At 37.0% G+C, this 19,460-nt stretch overlaps 1 protein-coding gene across 1 annotated transcript in view; it reads right to left on the reverse strand.

Annotated features, from left to right (window-relative positions):
• Positions 1–2,282: 2,282 nt before the first annotated feature.
• Positions 2,283–19,460, reverse strand: part of LIPI (lipase I) — a 39,587-nt gene continuing 22,409 nt past the window's right edge. The window contains exons 7-9 of the mRNA XM_059165086.1: positions 17,171–17,282; positions 10,008–10,184; positions 2,283–2,370 (exon numbers count right to left, since the gene is read on the reverse strand). Of these exons, the coding sequence (XP_059021069.1) occupies positions 2,283–2,370; positions 10,008–10,184; positions 17,171–17,282 (377 nt within the window). The remainder of the gene's footprint in view (positions 2,371–10,007; positions 10,185–17,170; positions 17,283–19,460) is intronic.

Here is a 19,460-nt window from a genome sequence, read left to right on the forward strand (position 1 = left end):
CAGTGGGTTAAGCCTCTGCCTTCGGCTCAGGTCATGATCTCAGGTCCTGGGATCGAGTCCCACATCGGGTTCTCTGCTCAGCAGGGAGCCTGCTTCCTTCTCTCTCTCTCTCTCTGCCTGCCTCTCAGTGTACTTGTAAGTTCTCTCTGTCAAATAAATAAATAAAATCTTTAAAAAAAAAAAAAAAGAATGTGGGAAATCTGTGAGCAAATGATTACCTGACAGAGTAGAGAGTGGGGGTCTCTGCAGACTTGAGTCCAAGGCCTGTGAAGTGAAGAGCTCAAACAGACACTGAAGAAACTGTGTTCAAGGACTGTAGGACAGTCTGGGGTACAGGCTGCATGATCGGATCCCTAGACAAAAAAAGTGAGGAAACTTCTACTTATTTCTGTCTGGAACACACATCTAATACTTAAAGGGTCTTCACACAATGGCCCCAATTAGCCATCAAAAGACTTAGGAGGCTAAAGTCATTGTTGTGGAACTAATGAGTCATGGCAGGTATTATAGACTGAACTGTGCCCTTCCCCCCAATTCATATACTGAAGCCCTAACCCCCAGTACCTCAGAATGTGACTATAATTGGAGATGGGGATCTTTAAAGAAGTGAATAAATTAAAATTGAGTCCATTAGGGTGGGCTCTCACCCAATCTGACTGGTGATTTCATAGGAAGAGGAAATTTAGACACATGAAAGAGACACCATGCACAGACAAAAGACCATGCATGTAGGATACAGCAAGAAGGTAGCCTCTGCAAGTCAAGGAGAAAGGCCATAGAAGAAATCAAGCCTACTGACACCTTGATCTTAGACTTAAGGCCTCCAGAACTATGAGAAAATAAATTTATGCTGTTTAAGTCACACTTGCAGAGGTATTTTGTTATGGAAACCCTGCAAACTAATATGACAGGAAGTCAAAAGCAGAGAGACTGGGACTGTAATGGACAGACTGCTTTAGAAACACATGAAATAAACCTTGGGGGTATTCAGATTCAGGTGAGAGAGAGCCGAGACCCAGGAATCCTTCAATTTCTTCATCAGTGGAAGTAGCAAGGCCAACCTCACAGGGTCTTTTAAGGATTAAATGAATTGAGATACATATACATATATATGTATATATATACTCTCTACTCTGTCAGGAAATCATTTGCTCACAGATTTCCCACATTCTTAAACAAAACCACAAACCCTCATGCAATTTCACTTATATATATATATATTAACATATATATATGTTAATAAACTGTGTAGAAAGACAGTGATGTATGTGTTAGCTATCAGTATTTTTATTATTATCATTACAGGCAGAAACTAGTCAAAATATTGACTTAATCTTCTCAAAAATTCTTAGATTGACTGAGACATGGTGAGTTAAGTTTAGCTACTCAAGTTCACACCACCAGTAAGTGGACCCAAGATCTGACCTTAAGCCAAAGAGATCAAATGGAGCACTAAACAGAAGTTATATTTATGTTCACAAGATTTACATTAATCCAAGTGACTTCTCCAAGTGACAAATTTACAATTAAAAGCATATGGTGCCTGGGTGGCTTAGCTGGTTAAGCGACTGCCTTCTGCTCAGGTCATAATCCTGGAGTCCCCCAGTCCAGTCCCGCATCAGGCTCCCAGCTCCATGGGGCGTCGGCTTCTCCCTCTGACCCTCTCCCCCTCATGCTCTTCCTTGCTTTCTCTCTCAAATGAATAAATAAAATCTTTTAAATAAGTGAATATATATATTCACTTATTTTACTACTGCAGTCTGAGATGTAGAGAATGATACTATTTAGACAGTACTGAAGCAACACGTTTCTCTTTTTCTCTAAAAACATAGTATCTGTTAATAATAAGTAATTATGGGAAATACTCAATGACAAACATTTGAGGTAAACAGCAATAAACAGCTTTTGGAATACATTCAGAATGTGAGGCACCAGAGTGGCTTAGCTGGTCGATCATCGGACTCTTGATTTTGGCTCAGGTCATGGCTCAGGGTTATGAGATCAAGTCTGCACTCAGGAGGAGTCGGCTTACCCCTCCCCCCCTCCCCCTGCTTGTGCTACACCTCTCTAAAATAAAATAGATAAAATCTTTATAGAAAAAAGAATATATTCAGAATGTTTTATTATATGCACTTTAATAGTTTTCTATATTTTTTATTTTAAAAATATTTTCAGGAAGTAGAAATATCTGAATCCCAGATTGATCTAAAAGAATGCATTGATCCCATTTACAAGTTCTTTAATTCACAAACAAGTTTTTATATTTGACGGAAGAAAGCATTTTATATTTTCCTTGCGATGCATGTGTGTAGATTGAGATATACTTCCACATTTTCATCAAGTACAAAATTGTATTTGCAAAGTGGTGGTCTATGGAGAGAGAAGAAGAGAGAAAAAAAATAATTATTAGTAAAAAGTGGCAAAGTTGATATTTTTTCCTCATCAACGGTAGGATATTCAATACCTGCGATTGATTAGTTTTCCCAATGCAGGGACAAACCTATGGCCTTTCTTCCATTCCATCTCATTGGGCTATACAGGGATGAAGTAGACACAATATTTAGGAGAAAGAAAAAACTCTTCTGTGTTTCAATTTTTCCTCTCCTTGATGCGTCATTGAGATATTTACTTTATAGGGAAGACATTTTTGGATACTGAAATAGCTGAAGCCTGAACTCAACACTTAGTGGCTGGGCCACTTTTTCTATCATGACAGGCACCATTAAAGAATGGGGCTTAATTGCATACACAGATTTTCTAATAATCTAATCAGTCCTCTTTTCCACCTACGAAAGTGGAGATGATAATCAGTAAGGAATTCTACATCTTGGAGGGATTGTGTATTTGGCATTTGAAGACTTCTGAAAAGTCAAGTCACTATGATGAATCAAGCATCTTGTCTAGTTTTTATCTTCCTATTAATGTCTTTCAAAGAATCTTAAAAACCTTCTTAAAATCCATAAAAAGGTAACCAAGTAGGGTAAGAAAAGATTAGTAAAAGTTCAGGAAAGGAGCTAAAGAAAAAAAATGGTTGAAATAAATGGAAATTTCCTATGTGAGTAACAGCAACTTAGTCAAGGAAAAGGGGTAATTCAGCTTCACGAGTGCTGACAGCTCCCCTTTACTTGACCGATGCATTGCTCTAGTTCAAGATGTACGTTGTTCCCAGGCTCCTTCCAGCTTGGTTAGGACATCACCGGACAAGTTTTTTATATATTCAACAGCATTTGGGGCGCCTGGGCGGCTCAGTGGGTTAAAGCCTCTGCCTTTGACTTGGGTTGTGATCCCGGTACTGGGATCAAGCCCCGCATTGGGCTCTCTGCTCAGCAGGGAGCCTGCTTCCCTTCCTCTCTCTCTGCCTGCCTCTCTGCCTCCTTGTGATCTCTGTCTGTCAAATAAATGGATAAAATCTTTAAAAAAGAAAAAAATATATTCAACAGCATTTTTAGGTTAAGTTATTCAATTTTTAAATAACTCAATTTTCTACATTTGCTAATGTGTTTAAAAGTAATAAAATATAGACATTCATTTTTTATTATAAACACAGATACAGAATACCACAGTATCTTCCATTTGAAATAATAAAGGCATCTTATATGTTAGTTTAAAAATAATAAAAAATAAAAATAATCAAAAAGGAATAAAAAATATGTTAATAAAAAAGATTAAGGCATCTTGAAGTTTGAATTTTAATACTGTAACAATAAGTATAAAATGGTAATACTTCAATCTTGTAAGAGTTTTAGGTGTCAGCAAAAGTAGCCTTTTGTTGTTATCAAAGATCATCAACCTCCCTTCATTATTAAGAAGTGTGGCAATGACTTCACCACTTTTCCAAACAAATGTATATATACTTATGTCAATTCTTCATCTATCCTGCTATATCCCTTAATCACTGATGTGCCTGCAGTGTTCTGGATCTCCCTGATTTGCCTCATTTTTCAGTTGTCACAGTAGGACAAGTGTGTCATTAGACTTCTTACAAGGTTACCTCAGCTTTAATCATCGTATTCACATATTTACAATGTAACATCAAGGTGAGTACGATTTTATTTTTTTCCGCAAGAAAAGCTCACAACCCCATTTCCATTAAGATATGTTCAATCAGTAATATAACAAATGCATATTTTTGAATTAAATATTCCACATTTTACAAAGTCTTTACATGCATTACAAGACAGTTTAGGCAGGTTTACAATGCCTACCCAAAGTTCACTTTCACCAAAATGTGTGAGAAAAATTAACTTTCTTGATTTTTACATTGAGAAAAACCTATCTACTTCCTCTGCCATGACTCTAAGTTTGACATCATTCTATGTTATGTTATTCCATAGTTCCTTCTCAAAAACCCATAAAAATTTTTATAAAGTATAATTTGAAAGAATACTTGTGTTTTCATGTTCAACTACCACGCAAAGATTATTAATTTTTTTTAATTTCAAAAGGGCACAGAATATTGCATTTCTGATGCTCCACTTACACAAACCAGTGAAATGAATACATTACTTTGATAAAGTATCTAAAATAATAAGAGAAACCTGTGGAGGTTTCTCTTTTGGAGAATTTTGAGAAGACACTCCAAAATTCAAACATAATTCATTTATTTTGTTTTAATCCATGAATTATTCCAAATAATAAGACACATATAAACCTATTTGAAAAAACTCCCCAGGGCTTTTGTACAATATATCACCACATCCAAGCTTATAATACTGCTTTTAAAAATTACTTAAGGGTGCCTGGGTAGCTCAGTTGGTTAAGGGACTACCCTTGGCTCAGGTCATGATCCCAAGGTCCTGGGATCGAGCCCCACATAGGGCTCCATGCTCAGTGGAGAACCTGCTTCTCCCTTTCCCTCTGCCTGCTACTCTGCCTATTTGTGATCTCTATCTGTCAGATAAATAAATAAAAATCTTTAAAAAATAAACAAAAGAAATAAAAGAAAAAAAAATTAAAGCACAATGTTTAAACACCTATTAGTTTGGGGAAAATAAAAACCAAACAAGAAAAACATTGGGGAAGGCGCAGTCTTTGATGATGCGGAAGAAGCAATGGAACTCTGCTAAGCACCAGTGGGAATGCAAAATGTACAGTCACTTTGGAAAACAGTCTGGCAGTTTCCTCTGAAGTTAAACATACACTTACAGTATGACCCAGCTATTTCACTTCTAGGTATTTATCCAAGAGAAATGAAAACTTATGTTCACATGAAAACCTACACGCAAATATTTATGTTGGCTTTATCCATAGATAGCTATCAAAAACTGTGAACAAACCATATGTCTTCAAACTGGTGAGTGGATAAACGAACTTTGGTATATACATACAATAAAATACTATTCATCAATAGCATTCCATTGGTATAAGCAACAAAATGCATAAAGTTTGAATGTATGAAGCTAAGTGGAAAAAGCCACACTCAAAAAGGCACATGCTATCATGATTCCTTTTTACCTAATGTTCTGAAAAAGGCAAAACTAGAGACAGTGGTTGCCAGGGACCAGGAACAGGGTTATGGGTGCCTGGGTGGCTCAGTGGTTTAAGCCTCTGCCTTTGGCTCAGGTCGTGATCTCAAGGTCCTGGGACTGAGTCCCGCATTGAGCTCTCTGCTCAGCGGAGAGCCTGCTTCCCCCTCTCTCTTCTCTGCATGCCTCTCTGCCTACTTGTGATTTTTCTCTGTTAAATAAATAAAATATTAAAAAAAAAAAAAGAAAAAGAAAGAAAGAAAAGAAGGGGGTTAGCTCAAGACAGTTTTTGTCATTGATGGAAATGTCCTGTATCTTGAACGTGATGGTCATTCCATGACTCCATGAATGTATACAAATTCATAGAACCATATACCAAAAAGAGTACATTTTACCGTTCACTCAAGTTTCAAAAAGTAGCTTTAGTCCAACTTCTCTCAGGAAATTATCCCAGGTCATCTGCACTGTGAATACATATTCCTCTCAGTCCCTAAGTTCAAAGGCCCCGCTCTACTGGAAATGCCCTGAAGGGGAATTGTGCTGTAGCATCAGAGTTTATTATACAGAGATCATTACTGGTTGAGTGCGTACACAGCTTATCTGGACCATAAGGCATCACATTTTTAAAACTCACATTCCCAATAATTTGGCAGTGCTAATTCTCATTAATTGCACATTATCTGTGCAGACAGATCTAAATAGGAAACGCAGCTAAACGGTTACGGTAATTATCTAGGTAATTAAACTTAAAGCATACATTTCATCCAAGCATCTGTTAGCATCCCCAGCCAGGAGGGAATGTTGAGTTTTCTAACCACCCACAAAATGTATTTTTGGTTCCCCACCCCCTGCCCTGAGTAGAAACAACCGCATCTAAATTTTATAAATTTAGTAAATTTTCATTGCTTACCCACTGTTAAGATTTTACATAAAAACTGAAATTACATGCATGCTTATTTTTCCTCTATAGCATATTCCAATTACTTTACCCTATTTTTTAACCTATTAACCAATGAGTAAATTGGGTACAAGAGCTGTCTACGCAAAAATGATTAAGAAGACAGGGAGTCACATATAATGGTGGACACATCTGTCTGCTTTTTTCCCCTTTCCTTTCCCCTTGTAATAAGGGACTTAAAAAGGAGAAAGCAACCACTCTCTGTAGACTCACCACCAACCTATATCAAAGTGTGAACACTGTGTGCTGGGGTAGAAGATTTGAAAATATTCCTCCTCCTTAATGTTCCTTCTATAAATATAGTACAAGGAAACTGTTTACCTGCCAATGGTTTTCTATGCATCGAGAGTCAATATCCATGATAAGCACGCATTGGGGGGAAGAAAAAGCACCAAAACGCCTAACAATAAAGGAAAGGCTGATCTGAATATCCCACAAAAGACAGAATATAATGGCTGCCATTAATTTATATTTTGGAAGAAAAAAATGCTTCTAATCAGGTCCACAGTATTGCACAGCTCCAAGTACATTACGTTCACCTCATTATCTATGCGAACAGTGATGCCCGCAGCTCAAACTGCACGATTCTGCACAGAAACCTGGCTTGTCATTTAATGTAAATAATTAGATTCACGATTCACTTGTCACATGTGTGATGATAAGTAAGCCTGACAAAATATTAACAGTGATAGCTCCTGCTTGTAGCATTACATTTGAATTAAATTTTCCAAATACTCCACAATGGGAATAAATCACTATATTAATTAGTGAAAAAAATGTTTATTCCTATCAAAATAACAGCAACTAGAAGAAAAGAAAACAACAACATCAAAAACCAAGAAAAATCTGCCTTCAAATCACTGCAAGGCACTTCTCAGCTGAGCAACCTCTCAGTTTCTGTTCCCTCACTAATAAAAAGAAGAAAAAACTTAGCTCAGAGAGGTGTTGCAAAGGTTGCAAAAGCAGTGTCTGGGATGTGGTAAATCTTAACACACTTAACCAGTATTATTCATCTTGAAAACGGCTTATGAAATGTTGAAACTATTCAACTAAATGCAACGCTAAATAACTAGGGAAGTTAATAGTAAGGCATTCAGGACAAAGCTATAAAATCATTGATTCAAATATTTAACTAATTTGAAAAAGGAAAACGTGTCTAAAGTTATACATCAACCCTCCATGATATATTGGAGTAAATTATTTGAGGAGTTACTACATTGTTCAATCTCAAGTTGTCTTATCAGGCTAAATATTACATTATGGCTATCCAGAACAATAAATATAACCACTTCAAAAACCTAACTTACCCCCAAATCGTTTGAAGTACTCAGATCTTGAAAAATCTGAATTTGAGTGACTCAGTTTACCTATTCATTTATTGCTTTCATTCACAGGTTAACTGCATCAGCCAATCAAAATTATATTGTTTTTTGTTGTTGTTGTTAAATCAATAAAAAAACTACAGTAAGATAAATTACAAGCCAATCCACTTTTAATTAATGTTTGCCTGTTTTATCAAAATATTTTCAGCCTTTCTGTAGTGTCCTGTTATTTTTTTCACCTTAGAGGTCATATTATCTTCTCGGGTAATACTACTTTCAACATACTTCATCCTCCTCTCCGTAGGATTGAATTTGATTCCTTCTTGTCACAGAGTAAGTAAGCATAAATCAAAGGATTTACTTCCCTGGCCAATCAGAAGAATCTACTTCCCTGACCACAGAGTGAGGCTCAAAGGTATGTACTTGCCCAGTCAAAGTCAGTGACGTGCAAAGAGACTATAAAAACTCTTTTCCCACCCATCCTCATGGGATGTGAGTTTGGAATCAAGCAGCAGCCAAGTTGGTATTATAAAGACTGAGGATAAAGCAATGTGAATGGCAAAGCCAAGAGCTAGCACAGAAATGCACTTGGTCCTCTGAATGAAGCTAAGCCAGGAGCCATTATCATCATCTTCTTCTTCTTTTTTAAGATTTTACTTATTTACTTGAGAGAGTGAGTGAGAGAGAGAGAACATGAGCAGGGACAGAGGGAGAGGGAGAAGCAGGCTCCCCTGCTGAGCAGCGAGACCGATGTAGGGCTCAATTCCAGGACCCTGGGATCATGACCTGAGCAAAATGCAGACGCTTAGTGACTGCACCACCTAGGTGCCCCCCCCCGGCCAATTCTCCTCTTTTGATAGAGATCTCATCTAAATGCATATTCTTATCATTTATTAATTTTATTCTCCAAAAATTCTTATTTAGTATGGGCAACATTCATAGAAAGGTAATTAAGGAATCAAATATATAAATACAGAAACATAAAGAGAAATAAAAAGAAAGCTCTGCGGTAAACCAAAAAACAGCGATTTCTAGCAATCCACAAACCCGTGGCTATTGGCTCTCAGTTGACTCTCGTGATTGGAACAAATCACATGTCCCATATCCAAATAGACAGATGACCAACTCATTAAAGAGGTCTTAGTGGTTCTTAGTGCTTTCACAGAGGTTTTTGTGTGGGAATATGAATTCTGCCATAGTGAACACATACATCAATATCGTGGGGACAAGGATAGTAGGAAAACCTCTTCAGGTATGAGAACGCAGAACTAAGAAAAACATATTAAATAGACATATAAATACTGCTGGATTCTATCATCTTCAAAAAAAAAAAATCAAGTTATGATGTGACATGGAGATATCTGTGACATAACAGTCAAACCAAGACATCGGATCGTAAAATTAAGGTACAGAGTCAGATTTTCCTCATGTTGTCGTATATATGCTAGAGCTTTACTTCTGCCAATATACTCCTAGGGTTGAATTTCCAGTGATATATAGAATCTTAGATACAACAGATGAAAATAGACTTTTTTCCTCTTCCCAAATAAAAATAAATTTAAGAGAAAGAAAAAAAAGTCATTGAAAGTCATGATGACTTCTATCTTCTATGACATATGCCTCCTTATACAGTTTTAGCCATTGAGCCCCATGCAAAAATTGTATAGAAGGAATCTCAACCACTCTGTAAATATATATGTATACATAAGAAATTATCGATCAACTTCTGAGGAAGACATCTGTCTCTTTTTTTTTTTTCATTTTTATTGTGTCTAGTGCAATGATAGTGTTTTTCCTTGGCTTAGGTAATGTGTTTCCAAACTAAGTTTCATTCAAACTAATTTTCACCTTTAAAAAAGTGCATTTTGCACCCTTTAGATATTCTAATATATCTAATTTAGATATTCTAATATTTATGTGAAATATAACCTGAAATACACAATAAACAGATGTTTGAATATATAAACTTTTAAAACATTTCTTAGCATACTAGCATACCAATATTTTCAAGCTTAAAAATTATACAATGAGGGGCACCTGGATGGCTCAGTGGGTTAAAGTCTCTACCTTGGGCTCAGATCATGATCTCAGGGTCCTGGGATCAAGCTCCACATCGGGCTCTCTGCTCAGCAGGGAGCCTTGCTTCCCTCTCTCTATGCCTGCCTCTCTGCCTACTTGTGACCTCCCTCTCTGTGTCACATAAATAAAATCTTTAAAAAAAAGAAAAGATTATACAAAGAAATCAAAATCTAGTTTTCTTACCTTTCTGGATACGTAAGTGATTGTAACATGATGCGCTGGATGTTGTAGCCGCCTGGGAGACATTGCAAATTTGTGCTCTGAAAGTATGTCAAACTCATGCTTGAAATATTTACAACATCATTTAAAAATCGAGCAAGAATCCTGACTTCTTGGAGTTCATTAGATGATGTTCTCTCCCTAAAGAGAGAATTTAATATGTTCAGCATATCAATAAAATATAATTTAACTCTAAAGTCAATGTCACGTTAACAATGCAAGATAGAAAGAATAATTTAAAGGAAAAAGGCCAAACAGTATTTGTTAAAGTATTTGATAAAATAATTTAAAATATGACCCAGCAATCTCACTACTAGGTATTTACCCAAAAGATACAAACATAGTGATCCGAAGGGCACCTGCACGCCAATGTTTATAGCAGCAATGTCCACAATAGCCAAACTAAACTATGGAAAAAGCCCAGATGTCAACAGATGTTGACAGATTCTATATATATCTATATATAGATATATATATCTATATGTATATAGATATATATACGTGTGTATATATACACACAAAAAACCCCAGAATATTATTCAGCCATTAAAAAAATTAAATCTCACCTTTTGCAATGACACAGATAGAATAGAGGGTACTATGCTAAGTGAAATAAGTCTATCACAGAAAGACAATTATCATATGATTTCACTCATATATGGAATTTAAGAAACAAAACAAGGGATCATAGGGGAAAGGAGGGGGAAATAAAATAAGACAAAATCATAGAGGGAGATAAACCATAGAGACTCTTAACTACTGGAAACAAACTGAGGGTTGCTCAGGGTGTGTGGTAGGAGGAGGGGGTAACTGGGTGATGGGCATGCAGGAGGGCGTGTGATATAATGAGCACTGGGTGTTATATGCAACTGATGAATCACTGGACTCTACCTCTGAAACTCGTCATACACTGATTGATTAATCTAATTAATTAATTGAATTTAAATAAAATAAACATTTAAAAAACTAATTTAAAATAAGTTAAAACAAAATAAAATAAAAATATACACACCTCCATACAAAATTATTTGGGGATACTGTCTGAGAAAACAATGGGACATCTTATCTTTCTGACTAGATTGTACATTTAAGATTAAAGAAGTTCCCTTATGCTTCTTTTTTTAGACATCTCAACAACTATCATAGTTCCCTGAGTGGGCTGGATACTCAAATAACAATTTTTCATTCTTTTGTGCCATTTTACCAAGTATTTGTGCATTAAAGGAATAATTATAAAAGCCTCAGATTCAAAAGGAAAAACATGAAGGTAGAATTAAGTAAGTATATTTTTCTGAGCATTTACAGTGCACCCAGAACAGTAATAAAGTTTGACATACTTGACCTTATCTTAACAACTCCCTTTATTAGGTACTATTCGTATTGCCATAACAGATGAGAGAACTAAGGATCAGAGCACACAAGAGCCTTTCCTAAGCTAGTGACTGCAAAGCGAGAATGCAAACACAGTCATGTCAACATTCTTCAACATTCTACTGAAATCGCTCATCTTTGTGTGCCAGGAGCATTGCCTGGGGTCAGTTAGATCAGTATGGATCTGCTTAACTAAAAAGAGAACGGCAAAGAAGAAGGAAATGGAGGAGGAGAAGCGGAAGTAGAGGAGGAAGAAAGAAAAGGAGGGAGAGTGAGAGGAAGGGGGAAGCAAGGAAAGAAGACAGAAGAGAAGAGAAAGGAAGAGGAGAGAAAGAAATTAAAAAAAGAAAAACCGATTGTACTGGGACACCTGGTGGTTCAGTCAGTTATGCCTTTGACTCTTGATTTCGGTTCAGGTCGTGATCTCAGGGTCACAGGATCAAGCCCTATGTGGGGCTCCACACTCAGCATGGAGTCTGCCGAGATTCTCTCCTCTCCCTCTCCCTTTGCCTCTCCCCCTGCTCGTATTCTGTCCCTCTCTCTCTCTCAAATAAATAAATCTTCAAAAAAAAAACAACCTGTTGTATTAATTTCCTCCTTTAAGGCAACAATGATTTGTTGAACAAAGGCAACAACCACATGGAGAACACATGAAGAATGTGTCCAGTTCTTGTGCCATCTTACGTTTATCCCCATCTTTTCCTCCTCTTGATTCTTCAGAACAACTAGGCCCCAAAAAAAGTTGTCATCACACTCCTCAAAGCCCATCTCTGCTCCCTGCAGGCACTGTTATTACCTCCTCTTTCACGGAATAGAACATCAGTGATTCTCTAATTTCTATCCACGGCCTTATCTGGATTTCTCAGTGACACTTCCAAGTCAACGCGTCCAGATGGGAATGTGCGAACTTTCCCTACAATTTCACACCCACTTTAACGATTTCGAATACCAACTGTTTGCTCAGGACCACCAGATCTCTGCCTCTAGCTGACTCTGTCTGCTGAGATGCAGACATGCGCATGTACTGTTATTCACCATGTCTACTGGGACATCTCAAGGATGTCTGCGGCTCAGTAGGTTCAAATCTAAATGACATCTTCCCCAACAACCCTCCCCACCAAGAAATAAAACAAAACCAAACCCGACAGCTTTGGGATGCCTTGGTGGCTCAGTCGATTAAATGTCTGCCTTTGGCTCAGGTGACAATCCCAGGGTCCTGGGATCGAGTCCCATATTGACCTCCCTGCTCAGTGGGGAGCCTGCTTCTCCCTCCCCCTGCTGCTCTCCCTGCTTGTGCTTTCTCTCTCTCTCTCTGATAAATAAATAAATAAATAAATATAAGGTGGGGGGGACAAAAACCCGACAGCTTACAAATTTCTTTATCATTTTCAATGGTGCCACCACCAATTACCCAAGCCAGACGATGAAGATTCACTCTTCATATCCCCTCTTTTAACCCTTATTTCCTATCTATCATAAATTCCTACTGATTATACCTATGAAATATCCCGAGTCTGCTATGAATCCACCCTCAGTTTCCATCTCCACTGCAAGCACACAGGATACCACTGTTCCTCGCCTATATTCTTGCAAAAACAACCTCTCTTTTCCATCATCAACCCACTGTGATCGAACTGTTTTTCCAAAATAAAGATCCAGTCCCGGCTGCAACCAGACTGCCCCCAACTAAAACTCTTCAGTGGTTTTCATTTTCCCAGGGAGGAAAATAGAATCCTAGAAATGTCCTGTAAGGTCTAGCTCTTACAAAATTGAGGGGTTTTCTAACTCACATCTCTCTTGCTTTCCCTGCCTCCATTCTAAGACATTATAAAATTCCTTCAGTTCTTAAAATGGGCTACGTTCCCTCCTACTTCAGGACCTATGCATCTGTTGACCCTTCTGCCCGGAATATAGCAAAACATATGAATTTCCGCTCATCATTTAGGTCTCAACGAATACGACATGTCCTTAGAGAAACTTTTAGTGACCTCACTATCCCCTATTTCATGTTTCCATACACACTACAGCTTGCTTCAAGACATGCTTCATATTTTGTTTATACATTTTTATTTATTTTTGATTACTGTTATATCCTTAATTAACCTGTAACTTTAATGAGGGTAGGACCATGTCTATTTTTCTCATCATAGTATCCTCAGCACTTTGCACAGTCCCTAGCTCAATGGAGATACACATTAAAAATTATTTGAATAGAGGAATGATGAACATTATAATTTTACTTGTATTATGTATTTGTAAAGTCTATCAGCTACAATGGACAGAAATTATGTAACGATAGCACTCTAATCTGTCCAGAACTGTATCCTTAATTTCTAGTACAGTTACTGGCCTATAGAAGCTTTCAAGATCTGATATTGGATGATTAAACTGGTTCCTCTCCATGACCTAGCTCAGTAAATGGCACCATAACTTAAATGTTTGCCTCAAAACTTGTTTCTTTTCTTCACTTTCACATATTTAATTAATCATAAAAACTCACCTATTCTAAATCGTAAAAAATAAATAGATAATTTCTACAGATTCAGTCCAGGCCTCCATCATCTCTCACAGAAATTATTACAACAGCCACCTCTCTGGACTTGTGTTACTCTCATATCTCCATTACTCATCTTCTGAGGGAATCATTCTAACTAGAATGTCCAGAATTGATACCTCCTGTTTAGACTCCTACATTGTTGTATTAATATATCTGGCATCATATTGTAATGTGTGGGTAATTTTTAGTGACATAAAAAATGATTACACTGTAGCATTTGGTATAAAAATCAGGATAAGATCTTAATTTTGCTAAGTGAAAAAAATAATGCACAGGGGTATGTACAAAAAGAAAGAGGAAGGAAATGAGGAGCTAGAAGAAGAGGAGGAGACAAAGATGTAGACAATTAGTAAATGTGAACATCCCTGAATGATATAATTATATATGCTTCTCCTTTTTGACTGTATGACACACTTTCTACAGTGAACAAACAGTCCCTTTCAATTTTGAAAAGGGAAACAAAAGATCATTTAAAAGTTTCTGACTTCCTTGGTTTCTGAAATGGTTCAAATCCCAAAGCATGACCAAAGCTATTAGCAAAGCGTTATTAATAGATAAACAAGAAAGCCTATGGCCAGGCTTAAATGGACATATTTACCATGAGTATGTCATCCATGTTTTATATTCCTTCATGAAAAATGCACTAAGGCAAGTATGTGAATAAAATGCATCAATATTTCATGGTGTTCTGCACAGACATTTCCTTTGTAAAGGAAATCAAGAATCACAACTTCATTGCCTTCTGAACAAGCTGGCAATAGCTTCTCTAGGACCGTAAGTCTTTGTGCTGTTACTGAACTCTGGTTCTTTCCTGATTCCGTGCCTTTGAAAGCACTCTCTCTCCACTCCTGGACTGCAGTCTCTCCCCTTCAAATGCTCCCTTGCTTCTTTCTCTGTACACCCATAGCACGTAAGTACTCTGCTACTACAGAACTTATTACTCAGAGCTACCAACTCGCATTAGTCTCCTCCAGTATTCTGTGGCTTCCTTGAAACAATAATAGTACGATTTTATCTTGAATACCCATTATTTGGTGAAATGCCTATATACGGTCCATTGGTGCTAAAGAGGTGGATTCAAAAACCAAGAAAGCATGGGTCTCATAAACACAAATAAAGGATCATACACGTATGTCTTATATATATGCACATATATACACTATTTTAAGTGATTTAAAGCAATAAACTATAAACTATTATTATAACACTATCAGTGCTCAAAATGAAGTGGCAAGAACTTAAGTTTCTCTTAATAAATGATGGGCCATGGGGTGCCTGGGTGGCTCAGTTGTTAAGCATCTGCCTTCGGCTCAGGTCATGAGCCCAAGGTCCTGGGATCAAGTACCACATTGGGCTCCCTGCTCCATGGGGAGCCTGCTTCTCCCTCTCCCACACCTCTGCTTGTGTTCCTCTCTCGCTGTCAAAGAAATAAACAAAATCTTTAAAAAAAAAAAAAAAAGATGGCCCTTGATGTAAATGAAGAATTTGAAGAATCTGAAATCCTAATTTGATTTATTTAATATTCTTCTTTGGGTGACTGAGGGGAAGTTGAAGAAAGGGGAAAAAAAAACTGATGCTCACTCATCACCAGTCTGATCCAACTACTAAATTATCTGTGCAATGTCATTAATCGTTTTAAGAAAATTAAAGTTTTAAGGATCTAATATTAAAAATATGTTCAGCTCAATGTTTAAAAAATTTTCCCTGACTTTTAACTCAAAATATTATTTCCAAGAATGGTCTTAGTATCCCATGATGAAGTAGTCTTTATGTTACTTCAGTACATAGGTTCTTGATATTTTATCATAATATACTTCCTTTACTATTATTTTTCTTTGTGAATTTCAAGGTTTTAAAGATTGATGTTCAAAACAAACTTCATTTATTATGAGTTATGGATACTTTCTACACTGTAGTATCATTTTAGATTTTAAACAAAGGTTAAAATTACAAATATCACTTCCATTGTTTGCAATGCTAATGTGCAAATATATAAGTGTGCAGAGATTTTTCCCTGGTTCACTTTAATGGTTGATTAAGTTTGGACATCATGACGTATGCAGGTCTGAAGCCCAGCACACTTCAGATTTCATCAATTCAGGTACTGTAACTACCAAGACAATGACAACAGCAAACGCTGGACATATCAACTATGTTTCTGGAAATATTAAAGATGTCATCAGGAATAAGACTAAACTTAAACCAAACTGTTCTAAATCCAGGCACAACAAAATAAAATGTATCTTTTATTTCATCATGGTACCAGTGAGCCTTTTGAAAAGTTAGGTTATTTAATAGATTTCTAGAAGTCTAGCACAGCAGGTTAGAAACTACAGTTTTAATAGTAGCACACACCTTCATATCGTTCTTTTGTTTAATAGGAAATAATGAATTTCTTAGAGTAATTATTAAATACACAAATATGCATTCAACAAACTCAAGCTGAAAACATTCTTTGAGATGACTAGATAACTTTAAAAATATGTATATAGGGACACCTGGGTGGCTCAGTGGGTTAAAGCCTCTGCTTTCGGCTCAGGTCATGATCCCAGGGTCCTGGGACAGAGCCTCACATCTGGCTTTCTGCTCAGTGGGGAGCCACTGCTTCCCCACCCCCCTATGCCTGCCTCTCTGCCTACTTATGATCTCTGTCTGTCAAATAAATAAAATCTTTTTTAAAAATATGAATATATACCTACATATACACATATACACAAAGAGTTAAATAGAAGATTAAGTAAAAACAAAACCCTCTTCTATTATTTGTGGGATTTGTGACTGGGAGTGGTTCTCAGAAATGCTGAAACTGTTCGCTCTACCGACAGAAGTTACCAGACATTTATTCACACCACTGTGAACACAGTGTTGCCTGAAAACCAGAGAGAATTAGAAGGCAAGGTAATTTGAGAAGAACACTGGAATGAGAGAATGAGAGGGAAAAAAATGTTTCCCCTATTGTTTGTAGTCCCTGGGTGTGTATGACATAAACAAGTTAGTCAACTTCGTATTCAACATCTTCTACCACAGAATGAATGTATTAAAATACACACCTGAGATTCTTTTAATATTGAACATTTTAAGGCTCAATGGATTGAAAATTTGTACCCTTTGCATCATATTCCAAAGCAGATGCTTAAGAAAACAAAACATTTAATTGATCAAAGAAAACAAAACATTTAATTGATCAAATTATACTTACTCATAGATCTCTGGCTCTTTAACCGTTCCAAGGTGGTTTAATAATTTAAATCTAAAACAGCCATCCTCCATAGTTTCAGCCAGAAGAGTCACAGTGAGAACAAAATAATAGGCTATAACACAAAAATACAGAATGCAATTCACATTATTACTTTTTTCCTTATTTTTGGTGTCTATGCAGATACACCTATATGTATATATGTATGCAGTGTAGGCACATATTATATATGCACATAATATTGAGAGCCACTCATTTAGTACATGGGTAATACATTTTATTTTCTGGCAATTTTTAACTAGACTTTAAAATGAGGAATGAAAAAACCTGCCAGACAGTCATAGGTATGGTGAAAAGCTGGCCAAATAATTAGAGAATACTAACTGGTCTGCACCAAGAAAATTCAGAATTTAGGTCAATGAAGCACTTTTTCTTTTTCAATAGCACAACCAAAGTAAACATGACAATGTTCCTTAATTATCTGATGAACAGTCTTAGGTAAAATTGCTTGACAAATACAACCCCCAGTTTCACTGGCTGTTTAGGAATGACTTTAAAATTAAGTATGTCTAGTTCTTCTTCAAAATGCCCCAGCTTAAAATTGATGAGTAAATCTTCCAGAAGTAAGGATACTGAACTTACCCCTATATTCAGTATTGTCTGAGCCACACAGAAAGTTCTGACTCCCTGGGAGGTTGGTTTGTTTGTTTAGCACAAGAAGAATTTATTAGGAAATACGTAGTTCAAATAATTACTGAGGGCCAGAGATTAAGGCTCTGCCAGAAACACCAACCTAAAAATTACAGCCCAGAACTACTTCAAGATCCCACTACTTCCACCTTCAAACAAGAGCTAGAAGATTAGCTGAGTTTGCAAGTTTAAGATACTTTCATTTCTATGATGGGAAGATGTTGATACATCTGGAGGGGAAATACCGAGGAAAAGGGAGGATTTAAATTCACAACAAAGAGCTATTTTTAAGTGCTCACTAAGTCTATCCCTTTTACCACTTAACATCAATATCCACTCTTCCTCCCATACTTCAAGTAAGATGCCATTATCGCCATTATTACTTAGATGCCCAGCCCCCAGTCCCAAGAACAGCTAAGTGGACCACATTTTGCTACAATCCGGTGTAAGGTGGTACCCATTCTTCTAGTTCTATCCCAATCCTGTTGTGATACTGTAACTTAAGGACTAGAATGCGCAGTCCCTCTCCATCATACCTTCCATAAGAGAGGTAGACACTAGTCCTTGTACTGTGAACCATCTTAGAAAAAAAATGTACAAAAAACAGAACAAGGACTATGAAATTTTCCCGTGAAAATACACGTACGAAAATCATGCATGCTAGCTGTTAAATGCTGCTACTAACCAGGCAAGAGTAGTTAACTTCTTGTTTTATTCCTGATGCTGAGTACTACCTCCAATAAGGAAGTGTATTTATCACCGGACCTCATCAATTTCTAGCACAAGACAGTTGAAGACCACTTCTTACTGGAAGCGACTGCTCAGCTTTAGACAAAATACTTTGCTCCACCTCACCCAATAAAGCAGGTGCTCAGACTTTCTCAGGTAACTTCTGGTATCATGGCACGTTGAGATGTTACAGAATAACCCCACCTCTCGCTACAAGTACATGGAAATGAAGAGTATACAATCCCTAAATCAAATACACAATCAAGCTCAGATGAAGGTAGGAAAAATATCAGGAAGCAGAAATGCGGAGGAAGTAAAGGCAAAACTTAAGATGGACTACAGCTCTGGATACCTTCAGGACTTGAGAACAGGATGTAGGGAGGCTGCAGCTGCAATGTCAGCTTCCACGCACAGGAGACCCGATGCCAAGTGACAGAGCTGAAATGAAAGTCCCTGCTCAGAGCCAGAGACCTTAATTCTCTGCTTTGCCATTTAAAGAGGAACTTGGAAAATTCTTCCTACTGGCTGTCTATGAGTCTTAGATGGGGGGAAAATTTTACCAAGACTAAATAAAACTCCAGGTAACATGGAATTTTTTAATAAGATTTTATTTATTTCTTTATTTGAGAGAGACAGACAGAGAGAGAGAGAGAGATAAGCAGACTCTGCCCTGAGCATAGAGCCGGACACGGGGCTCGATCTCAGAATCCTGACATCATGACCTGAGAGGAACTCAAGAGTCTTATGCTTAACCAACTGAGCCATCCAGGTGCCCTGGTAATAAGGAATTTAAATTAGCACTCATCACTTGGTGAAGACTCCCCAGCCCCTCCAAATTATATTAAAAATTCTCCAAGACTATGCTACATAAATT

This window comes from Mustela lutreola, chromosome 2 (assembly GCF_030435805.1).
Source record: "Mustela lutreola isolate mMusLut2 chromosome 2, mMusLut2.pri, whole genome shotgun sequence".
Classification (NCBI taxonomy): Eukaryota; Metazoa; Chordata; class Mammalia; order Carnivora; family Mustelidae; genus Mustela; species Mustela lutreola.